Raw genomic sequence first — 23,277 nt, forward strand, 5'->3', positions numbered from 1 at the left:
TATATATATATATATATATATATAACCTTAGGCCTGCTTGTGTGCCGCCACAACAGATCAGGATTTCCTTTTAATTTATTTCCAAAACTAGCCTTTCCCTTTCATGAAAAGTTGTGACTTTTATGAAAGATTATGACCTTTCCGAAGGGTTGTGATTTTTCCAAAGAGTTGTGACATTTTCGATAAAGCGCAATAAACATTTGTTCACACTACCCTTTGTTGTCTATTATATATAGAAGAATTTCCTCTCATTTTAAAACAACAAAAATTCTGAACTTCTTTCTTCTGCACAATTAGATATTCGTGAACTTTGCTCTAGTTGAGTGGCTTACTGACACTATTATTTTTGTATCAATATGTTGGTGAATAAAATCGTTCCATCCTATGAGGATCTAATTATTTAAACCTCATGTATTAGAGGGGAATAATTTTCTTAAGGGGATATTGTGCATTCAGTGAACTCGATTTTTTCCTTTCTAATTTCATTTTATTTTACATATCCTTTTATTTTTTTACGGTCATAATTTATGCTTATGATGTTAATTATTGTCTTTGAGTTTATGTTTTAAAAAATCGGTTGTTTATGTTTCTGCAAAGTTATTGTCTCCAGTTATATTGAACATATACATATAGTAGGTATATTCATTGTGCAGAAAATAATTATCGTACTCAATTCCAAGAATTCATGTTTTGATATTCTATATAAAATCGTATAACTTAGTACTATATTTAAGCTTAAATAATATCTATTTTAACATAGATATGAAGTTTCTCACTTATCGATTGAAGATATTCATTATACAAGTTTAAAAGTTATAATGGCTTTCATGTTCAAGCGTAATTTCTATTTTGAATCTGTAAACAAATTTTCAAATTTTTCTATTAGGCATATCACTATTGTATAATCTATGCAACTTAAATGTGTTCTTTTTCTTACGAAATGCCTTTGTATATATATTCTTATTTTCTTCTTTATTTTCCTTTTAATGTTGATTAAAGAATCAATTAATTATTATTTCCTGTACAATTAATTTCATTTCACATTATTTGTACTAGTATTTTCATCCTAAGAGTCAAAAGGCCTACAATCTCTAAATTCCACGGGGTCTTAAGAAGACCATAGCACAATGAAACAAAAGATGCATATATGTGACACCAACTGATCGGGATTAAGGTTAGCATGTTGGTACACTTAAAATTAGGTGATGTGTTGTCAGGAGTGCTTAGAGTACACTTAAAATTAGGTGATGTGCTGTCAGGAGTGTTTAGATGTATATATCAGTAAAAAGTAATGAGAATTTCTAGTGGTAGAGAACCCTTAATTTGTCTTAAAAGACAAGCTTTTGAGTGTGAATGCAATATGCGCAAATGGATGTTGAGGATTCATAGCTGACCTTAACTAGTTAGAGATTGAGGTGCATGTTGCCTTTACATTTTTGTTGTTCAGTTTCATGTTTCAGCCCCATGAACTTTCCTAAGAGGAAACAAACTTTTACCTGAACTTTACATGCTTCTGTTGCAGGACTAAAGGAGCTTGATTTGAGTGGAAACCTGCTTTCTGATTGGAAGGTAATGCATTGCTTCTCTGAGTGAAGTTGGATCCTATTCTGTTTGGTTGTGTAATTTCAGCAGATTGCTGATTGTAACCAGATTCTTCTCGGATGCACTCTCTACCTGTTGATGACTGATTATGCGATGTGATGATTTTTACTTGTCCAATTTTGGGTATAGATTAAGAAGTTAATTTTGACCACATGATATGCTCTTCAAAGAAAAACTTCTTTTGTAAGTAGTAAAGAAGGTTAACTAGCTACTAGGAAAACATTAGATCATGGTTCAAATCTGAAATGGTTAATTGCATGTTAAAGCTTAATAGTTTCAAGGGTCTGTTGGATTGTAAGTGTCTTGAACATTAGACTGAAAACTTGTCATGTGAACTGGTTAAAACTTAGATATCAAATGGGAAGGAGATGGGAAGATTGTGTTCATGCTGATTTCCTTTTCCATCATACTTTACTCAAAGTTTACTTTCTTAGATATAATATATTGGATTTTCAACTCTAAAAGGGGCAATTAAACTCTGACCTTGTCTCAAGAAAGCATGAGTCCAACTTTTTGGTTGTAATGTTTAGTTGTACTGCAGGATGTAGAGAATCAAAGTCAAAAGAAAACTCATATAATTAATTGCAGGATTCTTTGTATTCAATCATTTTTGTGCATTGTTGTAATACAGAACTGTGGTACCAGTGCTTTTGCTCTCTCTCTATTAAAAAAATACTGTTTAGCTGAGCAAGCATATCTTCACAGGAAATCGCTGCAATCTGTAAAGAGTTACCAGCTCTTGTAACTCTGAACTTATCATACAACAGCATGTCTCACGATATAAGTGGGATGCCCCTGCTAAATCACATCAAAGTTGTTGTTTTGAACCACACCGGTATAGGCTGGAAACAGGTGAGAGCAGCCTTTTGCTGTCTTCTTCCATTTAACTTAATCGTTGATTGAGTTAGAGGTACTTGATTTGGCAGGTCGAAATGCTTAAAGACTCTATCCCTCTTGTTGAAGAGCTCCATCTGATGGGAAATAAGCTGAGAGGAATAACGGTGTGTTTTCCCTTATTAGAGTTATTGGCAGTTAAATCTCAATTTTCTGCTGTTAATTGTTAATATCCACAAGTTTTATGAGTTCTTCCTTACTGAAGATAAATAGCTGTCTTATGCCATTATCTTTTCATCTTTTTTGTTTCTTTTTGTGATCTCTCTCTTAGACGGGGAAAATTGTCATATAACAAAACAAACAAGTGTTAACTCACTGTCTAGTAAAAATCCTTCCAATTTCACTGATATATGCATAAGCGTGCTAGGAGCTATCGAAAATAACGTTGTGATTTGAACCCATGAGTTTGCACGATGATTCATCTGTTATCTAGCATAAACTTCATTGTGACTCCAACATTTGCTTTTATTCCTGGAGCATCATCATTTTCTTATGACGGAATAGATCATCTGCGAGATAAGAGGATGATGAGGATTTTTGGAGGTGCTCTCAGCTATGGTTGCAAGATGATTGTGGGATACACAACCAAATATTCCAGATAGAATGCCAAATTTAGTTTTGTCTTGCCATTTCTTATATTTTAACAGGAATATCCACATATCTTGACTCTCATATTGACCACTCAGGTTTTAATGAGATTCTGCATGGTAATAACAAGTATTTGCTTAATTTTGTTTGCCACATGAAAATTGGGGTATAAAGTTTGCTACTGCATTCAGTCGTTAGTTGGGAGAACATTTAACCGTGTCGAAATCAATTAAACAGATTATGTCCAGACAAATGCCGGTTCCAGAATTACCAGAGCAGAACTTTTAAATTTTCAGATGGAAGGCATATATACTGTTTGAAAGTTCCTACTAAGTCTATCCTTTGAGTAAAGTGCTCATCAATGATCATATTCATTTCCTCGTAACTGACATCAAGTACAATTACTATTCTACTACTCATGTCTGTAACCAATAGAGTACTAAATGAACTTATATATGAAGTACAAGGATGAATCTCTGCATATATGTAAATTAGATAGAGGTCTCATGGTTAATGAAGTGAATTGAGAACCATGAGGTCTCTGGTTCAAATCCCAGCGGAGGTAAAAACTCTTGGTAATTTGTTTCATTTGTCCAATCCTTGGTAGATAGAGTTACCCCCTACTTGTGTTGGTGGGATGTAGCAGGTACCTTGTGGAATTAGTCGAGGTACGCGCAAGCTGGTCCACACACTACAATTATAAAAAAATGATCTAAATTATTCACTGATTTGCTTAAAGTTTTTTTTTTCTTTTCCAGCCATTATCTTCAGATATTGTTCATGGATTTGATTCTCTCCGTCTTCTCAATTTGGAGAATAATTTAATAGCTGCCTGGGATGAAATCTTGAAGCTGTCACAGTTAAAAAGGTGATGCAAATTAATGTCCTTGTCTAACACATTACAGTTATGTTGCATGTCAATGAGATTCTAGTTTGCCTTCTTACATTCAGATTGGAACAGCTCTTTTTGAATAACAACTGTATCAGTCATATCTGGTACCCTGATCATAATCCATTATCTGAACCACCCAACAGTCTTGAACTTCTTCGGGAAAGCTTTAGGCCTTTCCAGAATCTTCGTTGCCTTCTTGTGGGTAATGCTGCAACTCTTTCTTGAATTAGTATTACTCCTGATATTTAATTGAGATTTAACTGGTAGGTTACTTGTTGCATTTACAGGAGGGAACAAAATTGAAGACTTTTCTTCTATTGATACACTTAATCTTTTTCCTAATTTGTTGGTAAGATTTTTTAAAGCATTTTGTCATGAGGTATTTGGATAATTATTTGTTACTATAAGTTAAACTCTTATCTGGAAAACGAATGTAATAAACCGTGTTTGTATCTAAATTCTTGTGGTGGAGCTTCATATCAAGTGATCTAAATATTTTGGTGTTACACGTTAGATACATATCTTGAGATTATGCAGGCACTACATGCGTATCTTTTTCTTTATCCTTCACTATCTTCCATAATACGTTGCTGGTATGATAATTATGACATAATGTGGTTGTTTCCATTGGATCTCACTTCGTATCCAAATGGTTCTTGCAATTTAGAACTTTGCATTTTACTGGAGGGGGATAACCTGTTCTCTTTGCATTTCTTATGGGTTTATGAGAACTATAAATTATGATGTTTTTTTATTGTATTAGTAGCTGACTTTTACTTGTATACAATAAAAAGTTTTTCCATCAATAAGTCTCAACAAGCTAAGTGCAAGCTAGCTTTTAAAGCTATAGCCATGTTTAAGCTGTACGTGTTGTCACTAATTTGAGCTATGTTCTGTCTTTCACATTGTATTGAAGCGTTTGAATCTTGAGTAGGCATTTATCAGGCATTACTATAGTCGAACAAATAAATAAAGAAATTTTAAAAGAATATCACTGTTGAGTAACAACTATTCTAGACATACTTATTCTTCTCAAGGAAAGCTACTCTAAAGATACTACAGTTGTCAAAAAATGTTCAAAATTTCTAAGTGCTTAAAACCTTGCAATGGTCTATTTGGTATAACACAATGGAAAGAGCTAAACTGACATGTCAAAGGTTGTGTGTATGTGCAACTCTTATTGCTGTAAGGAAGAAATGAAGTCCCATTATTCTCTTCCGTTGTCGAAGTTCTTTCATCATTAAAGACCAAAGTTTGCTAATTTCAGTGAACCACAATTTACTTGCTTGCTATCTATACAAGTGTAGCTCCTAGAAAGTTTAACTCTCTACAAGCCTTGGGATCTTGTTTCAAATTCATGTTATTGGTCAAATTTTGGTAGGATATAAGGCTTTCTGAGAATCCAATAGCAGATCCAAGAAAAGGTGGTGTCCCCCGGTTTGTTTTGATTGCTCGTCTTGAAAAAGTTGAAATTTTAAATGGAAGCCAGGTAAATCCTCATATTCTATTAACTCATTTTTGCAAGCATTTGAAGTTGCTCAAGTCTTTCGTTCCTTCTATCTCTTTCAGGTTAGTCCTCGAGAGAGGAAAGACTCTGAAATTCGGTATGTTCTCTTTCTTATGTATCATGTGCTAATAAATTCAGAGTGATTACATCTGGATCATTATTATTTACCTCTGCATCTAGAAATGTTTTTTTGGTAAATTAATTAAATGATATCATAAAAACATCAAGAAGATGCGAAGTTACAAAGGAACAAATGAAGCTTCTCAAAACAGAATTTTTGAAGCATGCTTTGTAGAAGACCTGTAAAAACAGCGAAAAGAAATCCCTACATCTCTACTGAACTAGAGATAGGGAACTTATGGTAATGAATATCATGAGTCCATGTTTTAACTAATCTTCGTTATTATGTTTTAATTAATCTTTGAAGAACCGAAATTCTATTGAATTTTTTTAAAAAAATAACATAAATAAATAAATGTATATATATACACACACATATATATGTGTGTGTGTGTGTGTGTGTGTGTGTGTGTGTGTGTGTGTGTGTGTGTGTATTCCTTAACTAAAAAACAAAAGTCAACTAGCAAGTAAAATTAATCATGAAAAAATCAAAGTAGCAACAAATTTATAATTCAATAGTTAACTTCAAATGTTAATTCCCAAGACAAACCCAAGCGTATTTTTGCCGATCTACGTCATGTAAGGGAATCCATCTTCATCCTTGTTTTTCTCGAGAAGTAGTTGGAGGCACAATGTTCTTGACAAAGACAAACATGGTCTTTTTAGCGCAATAAGTGTTTCATGGTAAGACACATCATCACTTCTTTTTTTAAGATAAAGGTAACTGTCTATTCACAGTAGGCTCATCATCAAACAAATGATGAGCATAGGTCACTTTCAATCTCATCAGAGCATGCCAAAACTACCCTATTGGAGGTTACAAATTTCCTATGAAATCAACAAAAAGTTTTATATCCCCCACCATATTTTGCTTACACGAAAAATACAATAGACTAAGGCAATTCATTCTAATCTTCTGGGTCTTATCCTCAAAGCATCTTGCATTTCTTTCTTTCCGCGGAGTCCACCATATGCAAGCTGGGATTAACTCCCACCAATCTTCACCAGAACGTCTTCTTCCTATCTCCTCCCAGTTGCATAATATGTCCTTAGTAGTCCTTGGCGTTACCCAATATACATTAGTATACACAGAGACATGTTCCATAGGTTTGTAGCCACTTTGCAATGGAGGAAAAGATGCCCATCAACTTCTGCATCTTGATCACACATGAAGCACCTCAAACATATTTCTCTCCCTTTTTTCTGAAGCACTTCATGAGTCAAATATGCCCTTCTACATACCAACCAAGCCAAACTTGATTTTTTAAATGTCTTATTATACTTTGATTTTTCCTCATTTTATTTTTCATTCGCACCGAAAACCATTTTAAAAACACTGAACCAAATCAAATTAGTTCGGTTTGGTATTGGGTGCACACAGTTTTTGAAAATCAAAAATTGAATCGAAGAACCGAACGCCCACCCGTAGTCTGGTGGATAAAACCTATTTGTCTCTTTATGTTTGAAATATATTAACTGCGTACCCATCATGTACAGAAAAAGTGTCAGTCCATTTATTTAAGTTTAACTTCAAATTTTTTGAGTTATATTGAAATTCTGGGAACTTCTGAACAGAAGCCAAAAAACTAAAGGGAAGTTGTTATTCTTCTTTCTCTTTTTTTTTTTTTGAAACTTGCAACTTTTTGTATTCCTCAGCATTAAGGGCGCTATGTTGGCCACCTCCAAAAAACTGTTACAGTTATTTTTTTTTGAGAAGGTAACATTGTGTATATTCATTGAAACCAGTGCTTGGGTTGCACTATACCATATTTACAGCTTGTCAAAAAGTAAGAAAACTGAATCTGAATCCTAACAGGAACCTAGGATATCTATAATGGATTCAGTGTCCTCTAAATACTTTTGCTTGCACCAGAAATAGAAAAGCCTGATACAATTTGATCTTTTGGAGATCACAATTCTTGCTCACAGAACATCTAGCATTTCTTTCTTTCCAAACAGTCCACCAAATACAGGCTGGGACATCCTCCATCTATCTCTATCTGCAGCTCCAACCCTACTCCCCAACTGTATAAAAGATGCGTGATTCTGTTAGGCATAGCCCAAGCAAAACCCTTGAGACTAATGAAAATCCTCCATAGTTGGGATGTTATTCTGCACTAGAGAAACAGATGATTGACTGTCTCAACCTCTTCCCCACATAAATAGCATCTAGAATACATGGAGAACTTCCTTTTCTTGAGATTTTCATGTGTTAAAATTGCTTCTCTTGCCAGAAGCCAAGTGAAACATGACACCTTGAAAGGGATTTTAGGTTTCCAAATCTGTTTCCAAGGCCAAAGAGAAGGTCGTTGTCCATCTTGATTTAGCAACTTATATGCAGAGTTTACCTTGAATGTGCCTTTGTTATTTCTGCTCCACCATAATCTATCAAGTTCATCCCTTGTTTCTGTAAAAGCTTCCAACCTACCAAAAAAATCAGTCACGGTCTCGATTTCCCAGTCATTGGAATTCCTTCTAAACTGGAAATTCCATCCATGTTGTGTCCAAACCTCAGCTACACTCGCTTGTTTATTCACTGCCAAGTCATGCATCTCTGGAAAGATACTCTTCAACCTAATGTTGCCCAACCATTTATCCTCCCAAAATGAAGTCTTGATGACATTTCCTACCCTGATGGTCGTATTGATCTTCAAGAGAGGCCACAAGATTCTGATGGACTTCCATAGGCTTACTCCATATGGTGTAAGTACCTCCTTTGTCATCCACTTGTTCTCTTCTCCATATTTTGCTCGAACTACTTGTCCCCAGTATGGTTGATGCTCTTGAGAATACCTCCATAACCACCTTAGTCTAAAGGCTTTGCTCTGCTTTTTCAAATTCCTTACTCCAAGACCCCCGTGTTTCTTCCCCGGAGAACCTTGTTCCACTTGACTAAATGTTAGACATTGGAATCATTTTCCTGTGTCCCTTTCCATAAGAAATCCCTCCTAATTTTGTCAAGTCTTTGTATCACCCCATTAGGAATAGGGAAGATGGACATCATGTAAGTAGGTAAGGCATCCAAAACTGAATTAATGAGAGTGACTCTGTCTCCAAAGGAGATATATTGAGATTTCCATCTGGTAAGCTTTTTCTCACACTTTTCAATCACTGGTGTTCCAGATGTTCAAAGCCTTTGATTTGGCTCCTAAGGGCATGCCCGATAAATGGTAGGCAAAGAACCTACTTCCCCTCCCAAAATCCATGACAGTTCCTCCATATTAGAAACATTATTAAGAGGATACAACTGACTCTTTCTCCAGTTGATATGCAAACCTGAGATTCCTTCAAGCAACACCAAAATTGATCTTAAAACCAATAGTTGTCCCTCATTAGCATCACAAAATATTAAGGTGTCATCTGCATACTGTAAATGAGTGACTTTCATGTTGCCATTTGATATTGAGGTTTGAGTTGTGGCTACCTCAAAACCCCTGAGTCATTCGTTCTCTCTAGCCACCTGTATCATGTTATTTAGGTCCTCCATAACAATGATAAAAAGGAAAGGAGATAGGGGATCTCCCTGCCTCAGACCCCTTTGAGCAGGGAAAAAACCTTCTGGTGCACCATTTATAAGGATTGAGAATCTGACAGTAGAGATGCAATACTTGATCCACTGAATCCACCTCCTTCCAAAACCCATACATGTAAACATCTTCAACAAAAACTTCCAGTTCACGTGGTCATATGCCTTTTCTATGTCCAGTTTGCACAAAATTCCTGCCTTTCCTTGGGTAATTCTTAAATCTACTATCTCGTTTGCAATTAGAATGGCATCCATTATTTGTCGATTTTTAATGAATGCCATCTGTTGAGCATCCACTAGCTTGTCAACCACTTTCTTCAGCCTTTCAGTAAGCACTTTGGATAACAACTTATATACACTTCCGATGAGGCTGATGGGCCTAAAATCTCTCAGTTTCTTGGCACCATTCTTCTTTGGGATCAAAGTAATGTAGGTGGCATTAAAGCTCTTCTCAAAGATATTGTGAGAATGGAAATTCTTAAAGGTATCCATGATATCCTTCTTCACTACATCCCAACACTTGATAAAAAACCCCATTGTGTAACCATCTGGACCAGGAGCTTTGTCCATGGCACACATCTTCAGACATGCTAGTACTTCTTGCTCCTTAAATTCCCTTTGTAGCAGTTCGTTTTCTGCTTCAGTGACCATTGGACAGTTGATTAGGTTGCTGGAAGGTCTTCTATATGAGGTTTCTGAATAAAGCTTCTAACAAAAACCAATAATCTCCCCTTTAATTCTCTCTGGATCCTTCAGTGTTTCATCTTGAATTATCAGTTGATCAATGTTGTTGCATCTTTTGTATGCATTGGCCACTTTGTGGAAATACTTGGTATTTTTGTCCCCCTCTTTCAGCCACAAAGTTCTTGATCTTTGTCTCCATGCTATCTCTTCAATTTTAAGATGTTCTTCATAGTTCATAATCAAAGATGCCTTCATTGCTGATTCTTCCTCTGATAGGATTCTATTTTCCATTACCGCATCCAGCATAACTAACTGACTTAGGATTTGGACCTTTTGTAACCCTAGATTGCCCAAGCTGGTTCTACTCCACTCCTTCAATTTGCCTTTTAGGGCCTTGAGCTTACACCCAAGGATATAATCAGGCTTACCCGTGAATAAAAAAGACTCCCACCATTCTCTAATTTTTTTCCACAAAACCCTTTGTGTTGAGACACCATTTATCAAACTTGAAATAGGATTTGTTTTGCTCCCAAGCTCCACATTGTAGAGCAATGGGACTGTGATCTGAGCACAATCTCGGTAACACCACTTGTTGAATTCTGCTAAAGTTGGCATCCCACTCCTTGGAAATTAAAATCCTACCAATTCTAGAAGCAACATTGTTATTGTCCCCTTTAAACCAAGTGTAGTTACCCCCTACCAATTTTAAGTCCACAAAGTCCATATCTTCAATAAAATCAGAGAACTCTATCATACGTAGAGTTCTCCTTTTGCAATTTCTCTTTTCTGATGGATATCTTATGATGTTGAAATCTCCACACACTGCCCAAGGTCCCTCAAAAAGACTTCTAACAGCACCTATTTCATCCCACACATGCTCTCTCTCAACTCTGCCATTAGGAGCATAGACTCCTGTTATGTGGCAATTGAAATCCTGAAGCACTGCCTCAAACTTGCAGGTGAGGGTGTTGGAACCTGTTTCCAGCACTTCCCCTTTCCATGATCTACTGTCCCATAACCTCAAAATGCACCCCTCCCCCCCTTCCCTAGTGCCACTTGGTTGTAAACAAGCATACTTAACCCATCTACCACCCCAAATCTCTTTTATTATATCATGGATCTCCCCCTCTAACTATGACTTTTGTAGACATACAATGTCAGCCTTCCAGTTGGAGATTAAACTCTTCACAGATCTCCTCTTATCCCCACTATTTTAATCCCCTAACATTCCAGGACACAGGTTTTACATTCATTGTAAAACTTTGTCCTCTTTCCCCCTCTCTCTCTCTTCCCCTCACATTTGAAATTAATATCAAAAGAAGTCAGCATTTTCAATTCCTGAACCCCCTTGTACCTAAACCTTTTGCTAATAGAATCACTTTCCATCTTCATAGCATGTCTGCAACTGCCTATTTGCACAAGTAGCTCCAGAGATTCCTCCTCATGTCCTTGAAAATCCACACCAAACATTTTTCCCAGCTTGATAAGATTTTGTCTTACCCACGTAGATGTCTCCTTCTCTTTTTGTACTGCGGAGGTCATGTCATTTTGTAGGGGATACGCATCCTCCACCACCCACTCCTCAATTTGTTTGTCAGTCTGCATGCTTGATGTGGAATTTTGATCCTTCTGAATTTCCAGAAATAAATCTGGTTTATCACTTCTAACCTCCATCCCCATCGTTTTAGGGGGATTCGAAGCATCTCCTGATTTTATAATTGAGTTCCCATTTTCTGCATGCCCTTCCTTTGCTGTAGTATCATGTTGTAGAAGAGTGCTCTTAAGAACTGGAGCATGGTCCTCTATTTCAAAGCATAAAGGATCAATAAAGGCTACCTCACTTGGGCTTGATAAGTCATTTAAAATGATATTTGCTCTATCAGGCCCAATCTTTTTTTATTGCCCCAGCCCAAAAAGTTTCTCAAACAGACTTGGGTCTCCACTTCCTTAGCACATGAGTGTGGGGTCTCATTTAAAAAGACTCCAGCTGTCTCTGGGAGCCCCATGTGCCCCATCTGCACACCTTCTGACTTTTTCAAAAAGTTTTGTCCTTTCTCTGTAGGAGACAACTCTATTACCTGTTGGTCCAAAGACTGTGCAGACCTCCAGTTTCTTTGCTACACTCTCCCAGCTCCGGCATGACTAGCTGATGATTTTCTTCTACCGCCGGCGTCAAGATTTGGAATCAAACTTCCCTCTCTACCCAAATTGGGATAAAAAAATTTATCCCGTTTCTCTCAATTGAAATCTCGCTCTGGCAGTTTTTTCCATCTCCACTGATTTTAATTCTTGCTCACTTTAAATGGTTCTTCAAACCCGTCTCCTCCTCAGTTTCGACCCATCCTCCGCAAAGATTTCCAATTTCTGTGACGATTCTTTGTGACCAGAGTTGTAGAGGTACTCCTAAAAGCTCTAATCCAAGTGGATTTGGCTTTTTGATTGGAATCTTCACATCCGACTACTGGGTTCCACCACTGAAGATTAAATTTGATCTTCTCCCACCTCCACTCCCTCTGTACGATTTGTTCTGCCATGTGCCTGTTTGTAAATTCGAAGAGGAACATGTTGTTGGCCATCTCGTAAATGTTCATCCCAAACACTCCTTTCCAAGAGTCTGCAATCCATCTTCTGATGTCTGATAAAGAGGGAAGTTGTGTTTCTCCCTCATCAAAAGTGCCCACAATGCACCTCTTGAAAAGTCCAGTGTCTCTGTAACTTGAAGGTTTCCTTCACTGTACGAGATCTTCGTCTCACCAGAAGTGTTTGATCTCCATTTGCTTTCCCCAGCTGCTGTGGCATAAGAGAGGTCCTTAAAAAGTTTGGGTTTTACTGCATTCTTCAGTTGGTGATAGCATTGAATGAACCTCTCTATCTTAGAGGCTATCTCATCCCACCCAACATCTATAGCTAACTCTGGAACTATTATAACTTATCTTTCCCGACCATCAAGAGTTAAAATGCTCAAGAATCTACCGTACTCATTCAGTTTCCTAGTGCAGAAAGTCTCAGTGAATCTTTATTTGTATTTCCATCTTCTGATTCCTTTTTCTCTATCCTTGGATGCTCCCTTGAGGACTGTTCAGAGCCATTTCATGATTTTCGCACTCATGGAAGACCTTCTCATCAGTTTGCAGCTTCACTCGACCCACTCAAACCAAATGTCTCTCCCCACTGTCCATCTTGTGATATTGAAAGACTTGAAGCCTGCGTTGAAATATATCCTGTTTTCCTCCATCACAGATCAAGAGAGGAAGAGCTCTGCTAGTGAAAGAAAAAAATAATGAAAAAAAGAGAGTTCGGTGAAAAAGCTACCACAGAATGTGGGAGTTAAGAGTAGAAAGAAAGGACGTTTCCGGCAAGGAGTTGCCAGAAAGAGAGTTTTCTCTCTCCTATAAGTAGGAGAAAAGGGGCTGTTACAGTTATTGTTCTTTCTCTTAATCCTGCATCAGCTGTTCTTTAAGAAGTATGGCTGTTAGACATCTTACTGTGGGATGAACTAAAAACTAAAGCCTCTGCCTCACTTAATGCAAGTTATTTATGTGTTCTGTTTTGGACTTTGCAAATATGAGGCATTATTTGTTGGTTATTGTGATATTCTTAACTTGTTTTGATATTTTGTTTCCTTTTTTTATTTTGAGAGAAAGGTAACCATTTGTATTCATAGTAAAGCTCAGAACCAAAAAGCTACTGAGCTGTGAACTTTCAAACAAAAGTATAGAGGGATCATGTTCTACACAAAATCTTATACATTGTTCATTAAATCTAACAAATTCCCAACTACCCCTACATATTCTGTTTACACACACAAAAAAAGAAGGCAGACAATTCATCCCGATTTTTGGGATGGAGTTGCTGGTGTGTTAAATTTTTTTTGAGTTTCTTTACTTCCAAATAATCCACCATACGCAAGCTGGAATGATCATCGGCCAATCTTCTACATTGATTCTCCTCCCCACACTCTTCCATCAGTTTAGGATATCTATAGGAGAACTAGGCATAGTCCAATTTATGCCAAGAATACAAAAGAAATTTTCCACGGAATTTTAGTTCTCTTGCAATGTAAGAAAAGATGCTCATTGCTTTCACATTCTTGACCACATAAAGGACATCTTGAACAAATCTGAAGGCCTCTTCTATGTAATTTCTCTTGGGTCAGGCAGGCTTTCTGTTTTGATTTGCAAGCATTGGTGGGATGAGGCTGGTGTTTTGTTACGTTCTTGCTGATTGATTCTTTGGGAAAATACACTAACTTGAGTCACTTTACTAGATTTTAGTGGAGTCATTGTTCAGATAATAGACTATAAATCCTTCTTCAGGTATGTCCGTTTGGTCATGTCTAAATGCCAGGATCCAGAGGAAATCAAGAAACTTCACCCCAGGTATATATTTTATTTATGTGTAAACTTGTCTTCAAAATATTTTGATATGGCTAGTATATCAAGAAGCTAGCATTTCGTATCTTTGGTCTCTTGAAAATTTTATCTTGTTTCATTTGTACAAACTGTTTCGAGGATGTTTTGAAAAAAAATCTACTACCTACATAGAAAATTATACTTCAACCTATTCCTCTGTTTTTTTATTTACTTGCTTATATCTAAGTTATATGCATCGATAGGGTTAACTTTTACACGATCAGGTTATTTTGACCTTTTATAGAAGATTGTTTCCCTTTTTTTAAGATTGCCAATTTAATGTTTGTATATAAAATTTGTCTACTCTCTACTGTTGCATTTCAAGTGACTTACTACTGAATTTTTTTTACACCATCAATGCATAGAACTTATACTCATATGGTATCCTTTTGTTTCTTAAGTAATTTAAGACTATTAACTGGTTATCAAAAATGTAACTAAGAGTATTACCTAGGACCCTTACTAGTGCTCTGAAGTATGTGTTAATTGAATCAGATTTGTGGAGCTGAAAAAATTTCATGGGATTGAGTATGAAAAGGCTGCAACTGGAGCAACAGGTCCACAAAAACTGTCATCGAGCCTCATTTGTATGGACTATCAACTCTAAACTTCTCCAAAAATAGATTAGATTCTAAAATCTGATTCAAGAAAATGCTCTTACCGGTTATGCTCGCCTCTGCAGCTATTACCCTGAAGTGTGTTGCAGCATCAATTGGTGAAAAAGTCCCATTAACTAAAAAGCTGCCGGCAACAATAACAGTATGATCTTTTCATTTAATAGCCAAGCATTTGATTCCTCTATAAGGTTTTTACTCATCTCTTGGTTCAATTCAGGTTGGCAAGCTGAAAATCCTATGTGAGAGTTTCTTCAAGATAAAATCTGTTAAACCGAAGTTGTTTATTCAAGAAGAGGTACGTATCAGTCACTTAGATTTCATGAATAGATGATATAATGGATCAAACCCCCCTTAAACAATCACATTTTTACAAGTTTCATACTCAAACCATGCCTACTTTATGTTACCCCCTGAACTATAACTTTTAAGTGCTAAACCTCCCCTAAACTGTCACATTTTTATTAGTTTCATACTTAGACTATAGGGTTACGAGCAGGTGCTAAACCCCCTGTCATTATATGTTATGCAAGTGTGTTCACCCTCCAAAAAGCTTTTAAAAAATGTCCATTGGCACTACACGTGTTAAATATTTTTTCTTTCATGTTTTGTTTAGATTATGAATTGCTTTAATTATAACATAAATTCTAACTAAATAAGTAAACTAAAGAAACACAAAAGATAAAAGTAAAGATGAAACATAAACTATGCCTAGGTTTACGTATGAAACTAATAAAAACATGACAGCTTAGGGAGACTTTGATTTATTGTCTCTTAATAGATTTTTGAGTACTTTACCTAGCTATAGAACACTCCCTCCGTCCACTTCTATTTGTCATTGTTTCTTTTCTTAGCAGGCTAACATTTTATGATGCATTTTTCATCATATTGATATGGAAAAAAATTGCACTTTATAGTACTTTTTCGCATATTTTTTGAATATCTAATTTTTTTGTTTAAAATATCGAACAAGTGTAATCTAATTTAACTTTGAAAATTAGTCAAATTGACTTTCAGAAAGCGCAACATGACAATTAAAAGAGAAAGCGCAACATGGCAATTAAAAGGGGATAGAGGCAGTATTTTAAAAATTACGTTACATATTTTTAGCACAAAAAATCATCTTGAAAAAAATATTTTAGCACAAAAATTCATCTTAAAAAAACATTTTTAGCACTTTAATATAACATACAGTAGCCATACCTAGGGGGTTCAGTGTTCGGGTTGGGTTGGTTTCTATTAAGAGCAACTTTCATATATAGCAATCACAAAATTCATATTTGTATGCTATAGCAAAGTTTGCATTATTGCGCTCCATAGCAAACATAAATATGTATAATTCCCTATACATATACAAAAAAATCAATTGTATAATTTGCTATACATATACAAAAGAAAGCAATTGTATACAAGTCAATTGTATAATTTGTGTATGTATAAAACGAGAAAGAAAGACGAAAGAAATTCGGGCAGGGGAATATTTGTATTGTATAATTATAACTGTATAGGACGAAGATATATATATTTGCATGTGTATATACAATTTTCTCTCGCTTTATACAAACAGAAACGTAATTCATACATTTTTTTCTGTTTGTATAAGCGATAGAGGCGAGGGTGGCGAGCGAGATCTGGGAGATGGGAGAGAGGGGAACAAAAATATATGTATATATATAATTTTTTCTCGCTTTATACAAACACGAACGCATTTTATTCATTTTTGTTTGTATAAAAGTGAGAGGGAGCTAGCGAGAGAGGGAGAGTGGCGAGCGAGAGTTTGAGGGAGAAAGGTGACTGGCAAACTGTTTGCTACAGGGCACAATTAAACCAAAGTGTGGTTATAGTATTTAAATTGATTTATTAGTTTGTCATTATGTACAATTTCCCCTTCTATTAAGCCAGAATCAAACCAATTTAATTGGTTTTTTAATTATTAAAATCAAATGTAAATATATCATAAAGGGAAAAAGAACAAATATACTCCAAACTATCGTAAATGATATGCAAATACCCTTTGTCATACTTTTAGGACATTGATGCCCCTACCGTCCAAAAAATAGAGCATATGTACCCTTTATACTAACGGACATACATGTGTCATAATTTTATCTGCCAATTAAATATCGGATCGACGGATAAGATTGTACCACATGTTCCTATCTAGTGAAGGGCATATATGCTCTAGTTTTTATACGACAGGGGCATCAATGTCCCAACAGTATGACAGAGAGTATCTGCATACCATTTACGATAGTTCGGGGATCTATTTGTCCTTTTTCCCTAATATAAATTATTCGTTTAATTGCTTTTTAAAAAATTGGTAAATTGATTTATCAGTTAAATTGTTATCGATTTGGGTTTAGTTTGGTTCGATTATTCCGTTTTTAACTATAACATAAGTATATACTCTTCAGTTTTCTACCATTATTCCTTGATATTAAACAAACAAATAAAGTGAATTTCTTTTATTAGGTAAATGTAACATCATTTCTTTAAAAACCTAAAACATACTCAGAATAAGTTAAATATATTTAATTATGCAATGTTTTTTTTTGTTGAATCAAGTAATATTTTGTATTCAAGCTAGTCCTTAGGTAGTACTGAAAAATCATATTTACAAAAGTGAAATTAGATACAAAGTATGCCAAAAGTAAATCAGACCTAAATGTTATCTAGCACATCTAGGATTGATTCTGTATCCCCAGAGTACAATTTAGTACACCAAAAGCAAAATAACAAAATACAATTTAGCTTAATCTTTTGTACTGAATTGCACCTATCCTCAAAGCATCTATCATTTCTTTCTTTTTAATTTGTCCACCATATACATGAAGGGATGATCCTCCATCTCTCTCTATTATTGGTCCAGCTAAAAAGAGTGTAAGCAACCTTGCTTGGCAGGGAAAAACTTCAACTATAGATTCAAAAAGAAATGATATTTCAAGAACTAGAAAAATATCAAGGATAAAAACTCTCCCAGGCACATCTCCCTAGGCTTCTTTCTTAGAGGTCCCTTCTAGACCTAGATTACCCTTTTTTCGGCGATATCCAATCACCGGAGTCCAGTTTTCCTACCTTCTTCAACTCTTTTTCACCCTCCAATTACTCTCTTTCAATGGACAACATACTTTGTTTTGGATCTGGGGTCACCTACTTGTCTAATTGTTGACATATTAATTGTTAACATATGCTGGCACTTTCTTATGTTGAATTTTCATCATAAAGTCGCCTTGGAACTTGTTGTGTATTATTGTTTGCACCCTTGACTCGAGTGACATGATTTTTGAATGTGAGGTCCACCTTTTGGTAACTCCTTTGTTGAATAATTTATCATTGAAGTGTGTTGGCACCTCCTTTTAATTAAGGAGGTATGTTTGTTTTAAACCTGGTAGATCTAACATATCTCCTGTTGATAAATTCATCACATGAAGCAACAATATCTAATAATTACATTTTTTATTCTGTATCAGTATTGAGGTTTAACAAGGCTTGTACAAGCTTTCTTTTTAATTTTTCTTTGGAGTTGTTGAAATCCTCCAGTGATGAACTTGATACTAAATTACTGATGCCCATCCTTTAATTTTACTAGTTTTGCTTCAATACTTGATCCTCTCGAATTCATGAATGTCGAAGGACCAACCAATAATATAAGAAATTCTTTTGGCAATAAAAAACTTCAGAATTTAATATTTTTTGATAAGGTAGATATATTCCGTTCCACCTGTAATTTTTCAAACTGTGTTTGATGTTGAGTTGATATAATTAATCATTAATTGCTTGTATGAGAAGAGATGGACTAAAAAACACCCCCTCTTAAGGTGCTGCAATCCTTTTTCAAATCTGGCGTAAAAGTGAAATTAATTGTACACCAGACTGCTCTTTTTAATATTAACAATTCTATATTTTGATCTCAATTAGTTGTACCTGAATAGGTTTATAGACAATTTTCCACCATGTTAGGTAAATGTAGTGCTAGAAGTTGAGATTTCTTACCAAATATTAATCGGCTGATAAATCTTAATTGCTCATTTACTCAAATATCTATCTATCTATATGTGTATATGTGTGTGTGTGTGTGTGAGAGAGAGAGAGAGAGAGAGAGGTTTATCGTCTCAACTTCCTTTTCACATAAGAAGCATCTTGAGCATTATGACATCTTCCTCTTAATCAAATTCTCATGAGTCTGAACAACTTTTTAGTAGAAGCCAAGTAAAACATGCAACCTTATATGGATCATGGTCTCTTAGATCTATTTCCAAGGCCAAAAAGTATTCATTGGTTCTATCCGATACAACAACGTATACCCAGAGCTGACTTTATAAAGTCCTTTAGGGTGTTCATTCCACCACAAACAATGTACGCCTCCTTTCTTCCCTTGAAAGTTATCTAGTTGTTTGAATAGTTCAACCGCTCTTAAGATCTCCCAATCATTCATCCCTCTTCTGAATCTCATATCTCATCCGTGTTGAGTCCACATCTCAACTACTGTATTGTGTCGATCTTGGATACGGTCAAACAGATCGGGGAACAGTTCTTGCAATGACCTTGTCCCTATCCATTTATCTCTTCTAGAACCTGGTCCTTACTCCATTGTGCTCTCCGATCATCGAGTTTTTTTTTAAAGAGAACGCCACAAGACCCTGATGGATCTCTACAAGTTGACCCCATATGGAGTGGTGACCTCCTTGGATACCCAACAATCTTCTTCCACATAATTGCTTTTTATGACACTACCCCATAGGGTCTAAGGCTCTTGTGCATATCTCCATAACCATTTGATCTTAAAAGCTTTGCACTGGTGTTTCAATTTCCAGATGCCAAGCCCACCTTGTTTCTTACTCCTAATAATGTCCTTCCATTTGACTAGGTGGAAAACTCTTTTTTCCTTGTTTCCTTGCCATAAGGATGACGTTTTGATCTTGTCTAGTCTCTGAACAACACTTGAAGGAAATGGGAATAGTGATAGCGTGTAAGTTGGTAGTGCATCTAAAATTGCATTTACTAGTGTGAGTCTTCTCCCTAGAGATAAATACTGAGACTTTCACCTGGTCAGTGCTTTCTCGAACTTTTCTAGTAGTGAATCCCATATCCCTTTGGATTTTGACTTTGTTCCCCGAGGAATACCCAAGTAGATAGTGGGGAGCCTTCCCATTTCACCTCCAAGTATTATGGCTAGCTGATCCATATAAGAAACATGATTTATGGGGTATATATAACTCTTTCTCCAATTAATGTGAAGAATGTATGCTGATAGTTGTGATAGCCTTTTTTCCTTCCTGGGACCTGATAATCTCTTTATAATGCTTGCATCTTCTTGACATTTTTTGCTAATGATATCCTTCTTATTTCATAAAAAAAATAATGTGAAAGACTTTAAATGACTTCAAGCAGGAGTAGAATCACTCTCAAATACTTCAGTTGCTCTTCTTCTACATCGCAAAATATTAAGGTGTCATTTTCTTATTGAAGGTGGGTGATCTTCATTCTTAGGTTGTTGTTTCTGGCCACTTCAAACTGTTGTACCCACCCACTAGAGTTTGCCACCTTAATCATACTATTGGATTTGGGTCCTTCCTTGGCTAGAATGAAATGGAATGGAGACATGGGATCTCCTTGTCTAATAACCCCTGCAAGCATCAAAGAGACCTTCAGGCACCCCATTTATGAGAATGGAGAACTTCATAGTAGATATGCTAAACTTCACCTGGTTGATCCATTTTTTACCAAAACCCGTTTGCCTCAAGACTGAAAGCATAAACCCCTAATTGACAGGATCATAAGCTTTCTCAATGTCCAGTTCACAAAGTATCGCAAGCTTTCCTTGTGTGGTTCTTGAATCTATAAACTCATTTGCTATCAATATTGTATCCATTATTTGTCTTCCTGTAATGAAAGTCCTCTGTTGAGAACCGTCTGAGGAGTCCGCCACTCTTTTCAATCTCTCTGTTAGTACCTTTGAAATCACTTTGTAGAAGCTCCCAACAAGGCTTATTGGTCTGAAATCTTTCAGCTCCTTAGCCCCTTTTTCCTTTGGGATCAAGGCTATATTAGTGGTATTGAAGTTTTTTTCAAACATTTCCTAGGCATGGAAATTGTGGAAGACCTCCACTATGTCAAACTCCAAATCCTCTCAACACTTGATGTAAAAACCCATTGTGTAACGATCAGGACCTCCTGACACACAACTTGAGACAAGTATACACTTCCTGCCCATCAAACTTCTCATGTAGAGCTGCTTTCTCTCTTTCTGTAATAGTAGGGTAGTTGTTGATGGTTCCTGTTGGTCTCCAAACTTCCTCCTCATTGTATACTGTAGAATTAATTATCTCCTCTGATTTTTGTGGGCTCAGTTGTAGATTCCCTTGCACTTCAAGTTGGTCGATGTGATTGTATCTCTTTTGGGCATTAGCAACTCGGTGAAAAAACTTAAGTGTTTTTGTCACCATCCTTTAACCATAGGGCCCTTTTCTGTCTCCATGCACTCTCCTCATTTTTCAGAACTTCTTCAAGTTCCAAGAGAGTATCAGCCTTCTTAGATGACTCCTCTGATAGAGGCCTTGTCTCTAGAATGGAGTCTAGCATTGCCATTTCATTAAGCAGTCTAGACTTATGCAGTTCCAATTCTGAGAAAAGTAATTATAGACATTCAATATTAAACAAAAACAAATCTAGGAAATTTTACGACTCATGATGTACGAAGCATAGTTCCTTGTACAACTCGTGGAAGGCGGTGAATAGTCAAGCTTGGGGACATCTTCTACGGATTAGAGTTACAGTCCGTAGACGGAGGTACAATTCATCCTGGCCAATCGTGGTCAGCGTCCTCTACCTTCAATTCTCTGAATGTCATCCACGAGCATCCCTACACCACTAGTAATATGTCCTCGTAGTCTGGGAGTTCACCTTTTCAAAATACTTTCGTTTTATTGTTGTTGATCTAAGACTCGTACAACAGCGTACGACTCGTACTAGTGACTCATACTCCTCATACTGAAGTTTAATATCTCAGAACTCTCATCGACGAATCCATTTATGGCTCACGGGAAGGACCATGACTCGTAGTAAGGCTCTTAGATGGTCAGAATGCACCTGCCAGCATCGTCTTATTTCTAAGCTGGCAAAATCTATTTTCCAGCAATTCAAAAATAAAACACAATCAAATATACTAACAAATGCTTAAAAAACTCATAAAATCTGAAGTATAGAGTGTTATAGTACCGTAAATTCACGGTACATCAACGTACACAAAAACCATAAAAACTAAGGTTCAAATCACACTAGAGATGGGAAATGCTATTGCTAGTCTTTGTCCGATAGGATGTACTTAATGAAATAGTTGAAGTGTGCACCAAGTTATCCTGAACCACTGCTATTGAAAGAAGAAGGATAATTGTACTATTGTTGTTTCTTTGAATTTCCACAACCATTTGTTCTCTATATTTTGATGATAGTCACTGGACGTGTTAAAATTTGTGAATTTATGTTGAGAAGTTATTTTGGACTTGTCAGGGTTCCCCATTACCAACACTGCTTGATGATGATATGGCATCCTTGATTGATTTTGGAGTTGGCAATGGATCAATAATTCTTGTGGAAGAAGAGTGTCAGAGGTAGTTTGGTAGAGAGTATTAGAAGGAATAATTTATAAATTATGTATGGTATTATTTAGTATTATGTTTGATAGGAATTTTTGGTGTATGTATATTAATTAATGGATTGGTTACATACTCCACTTGGTATTATAGGATATATAATTAATATATTTTATTTCGTGATATAGAGATTAATCTATGTAAAAATGAAAATACCCCTCAAGTTATTTTAATCACTAGGTAATTTGTCCGCGCTTTGCGTAGTCATAAATAGTAATTGCATTGATCTTGCAAATATATTTTTATTAAAAAGCTATTTGTAACATTCCAATATGAATTTGATTATTTATCATTATCACATAACTCAAGAACCTTGAATGAATGAATTATTCATGAAATAATGAATTATTGGTTCTTTAATTAACATTAAAAGGAAAATAAAGAAGAAAATAAGAATATATACCAAGACATTTCTTAATAAAAATAAACATTTAAGTTATGGATTATAGAATTATGATTATATGTCTTGGGAGAAAATTCAATAAATTGTTAAACATATTTTTCTAAAGATACGCTTGAACATGAAAGAAATTATAACTTTTGAACTTGTATAATGAATTTCTTCAATTGATAAGTGAGAAATTTCATATCTATGTAAAACACAGATATATAGTAAGTTTATATATAGTATTTTTAAGCTACAGAATTTGATATATAATAATATCAAAACATGAATTTTTGGAACTAAGTATAATAATTATTTTTTTAATAATGAATCTACATACTATATGTGTATATGTTCAATATAACCGGAGACAGTAACATTGCAGAAACATAAACAACAGA

The 23,277-nt window shown here is 35.6% G+C and overlaps 1 protein-coding gene across 1 annotated transcript in view; it reads left to right on the forward strand.

Moving 5' to 3' along the window:
• The window catches only part of LOC107004632 (tubulin-folding cofactor E), a 29,793-nt gene extending 7,149 nt beyond the window's left edge, over positions 1-22,644 (forward strand). The window contains exons 3-15 of the mRNA XM_015202913.2: positions 1,523-1,569; positions 2,308-2,454; positions 2,529-2,603; positions 3,843-3,952; positions 4,036-4,178; positions 4,264-4,325; positions 5,358-5,465; positions 5,546-5,580; positions 14,130-14,192; positions 14,721-14,812; positions 14,908-14,984; positions 15,060-15,137; positions 22,349-22,644. Of these exons, the coding sequence (XP_015058399.1) occupies positions 1,523-1,569; positions 2,308-2,454; positions 2,529-2,603; positions 3,843-3,952; positions 4,036-4,178; positions 4,264-4,325; positions 5,358-5,465; positions 5,546-5,580; positions 14,130-14,192; positions 14,721-14,812; positions 14,908-14,984; positions 15,060-15,137; positions 22,349-22,453 (1,142 nt within the window). The 3' untranslated portion in view covers positions 22,454-22,644. The remainder of the gene's footprint in view (positions 1-1,522; positions 1,570-2,307; positions 2,455-2,528; positions 2,604-3,842; positions 3,953-4,035; positions 4,179-4,263; positions 4,326-5,357; positions 5,466-5,545; positions 5,581-14,129; positions 14,193-14,720; positions 14,813-14,907; positions 14,985-15,059; positions 15,138-22,348) is intronic.
• The last annotated feature ends 633 nt before the right edge of the window (positions 22,645-23,277 follow it).

This window comes from Solanum pennellii, chromosome 11 (assembly GCF_001406875.1).
Source record: "Solanum pennellii chromosome 11, SPENNV200".
Lineage (NCBI taxonomy): Eukaryota > Viridiplantae > Streptophyta > Magnoliopsida > Solanales > Solanaceae > Solanum > Solanum pennellii.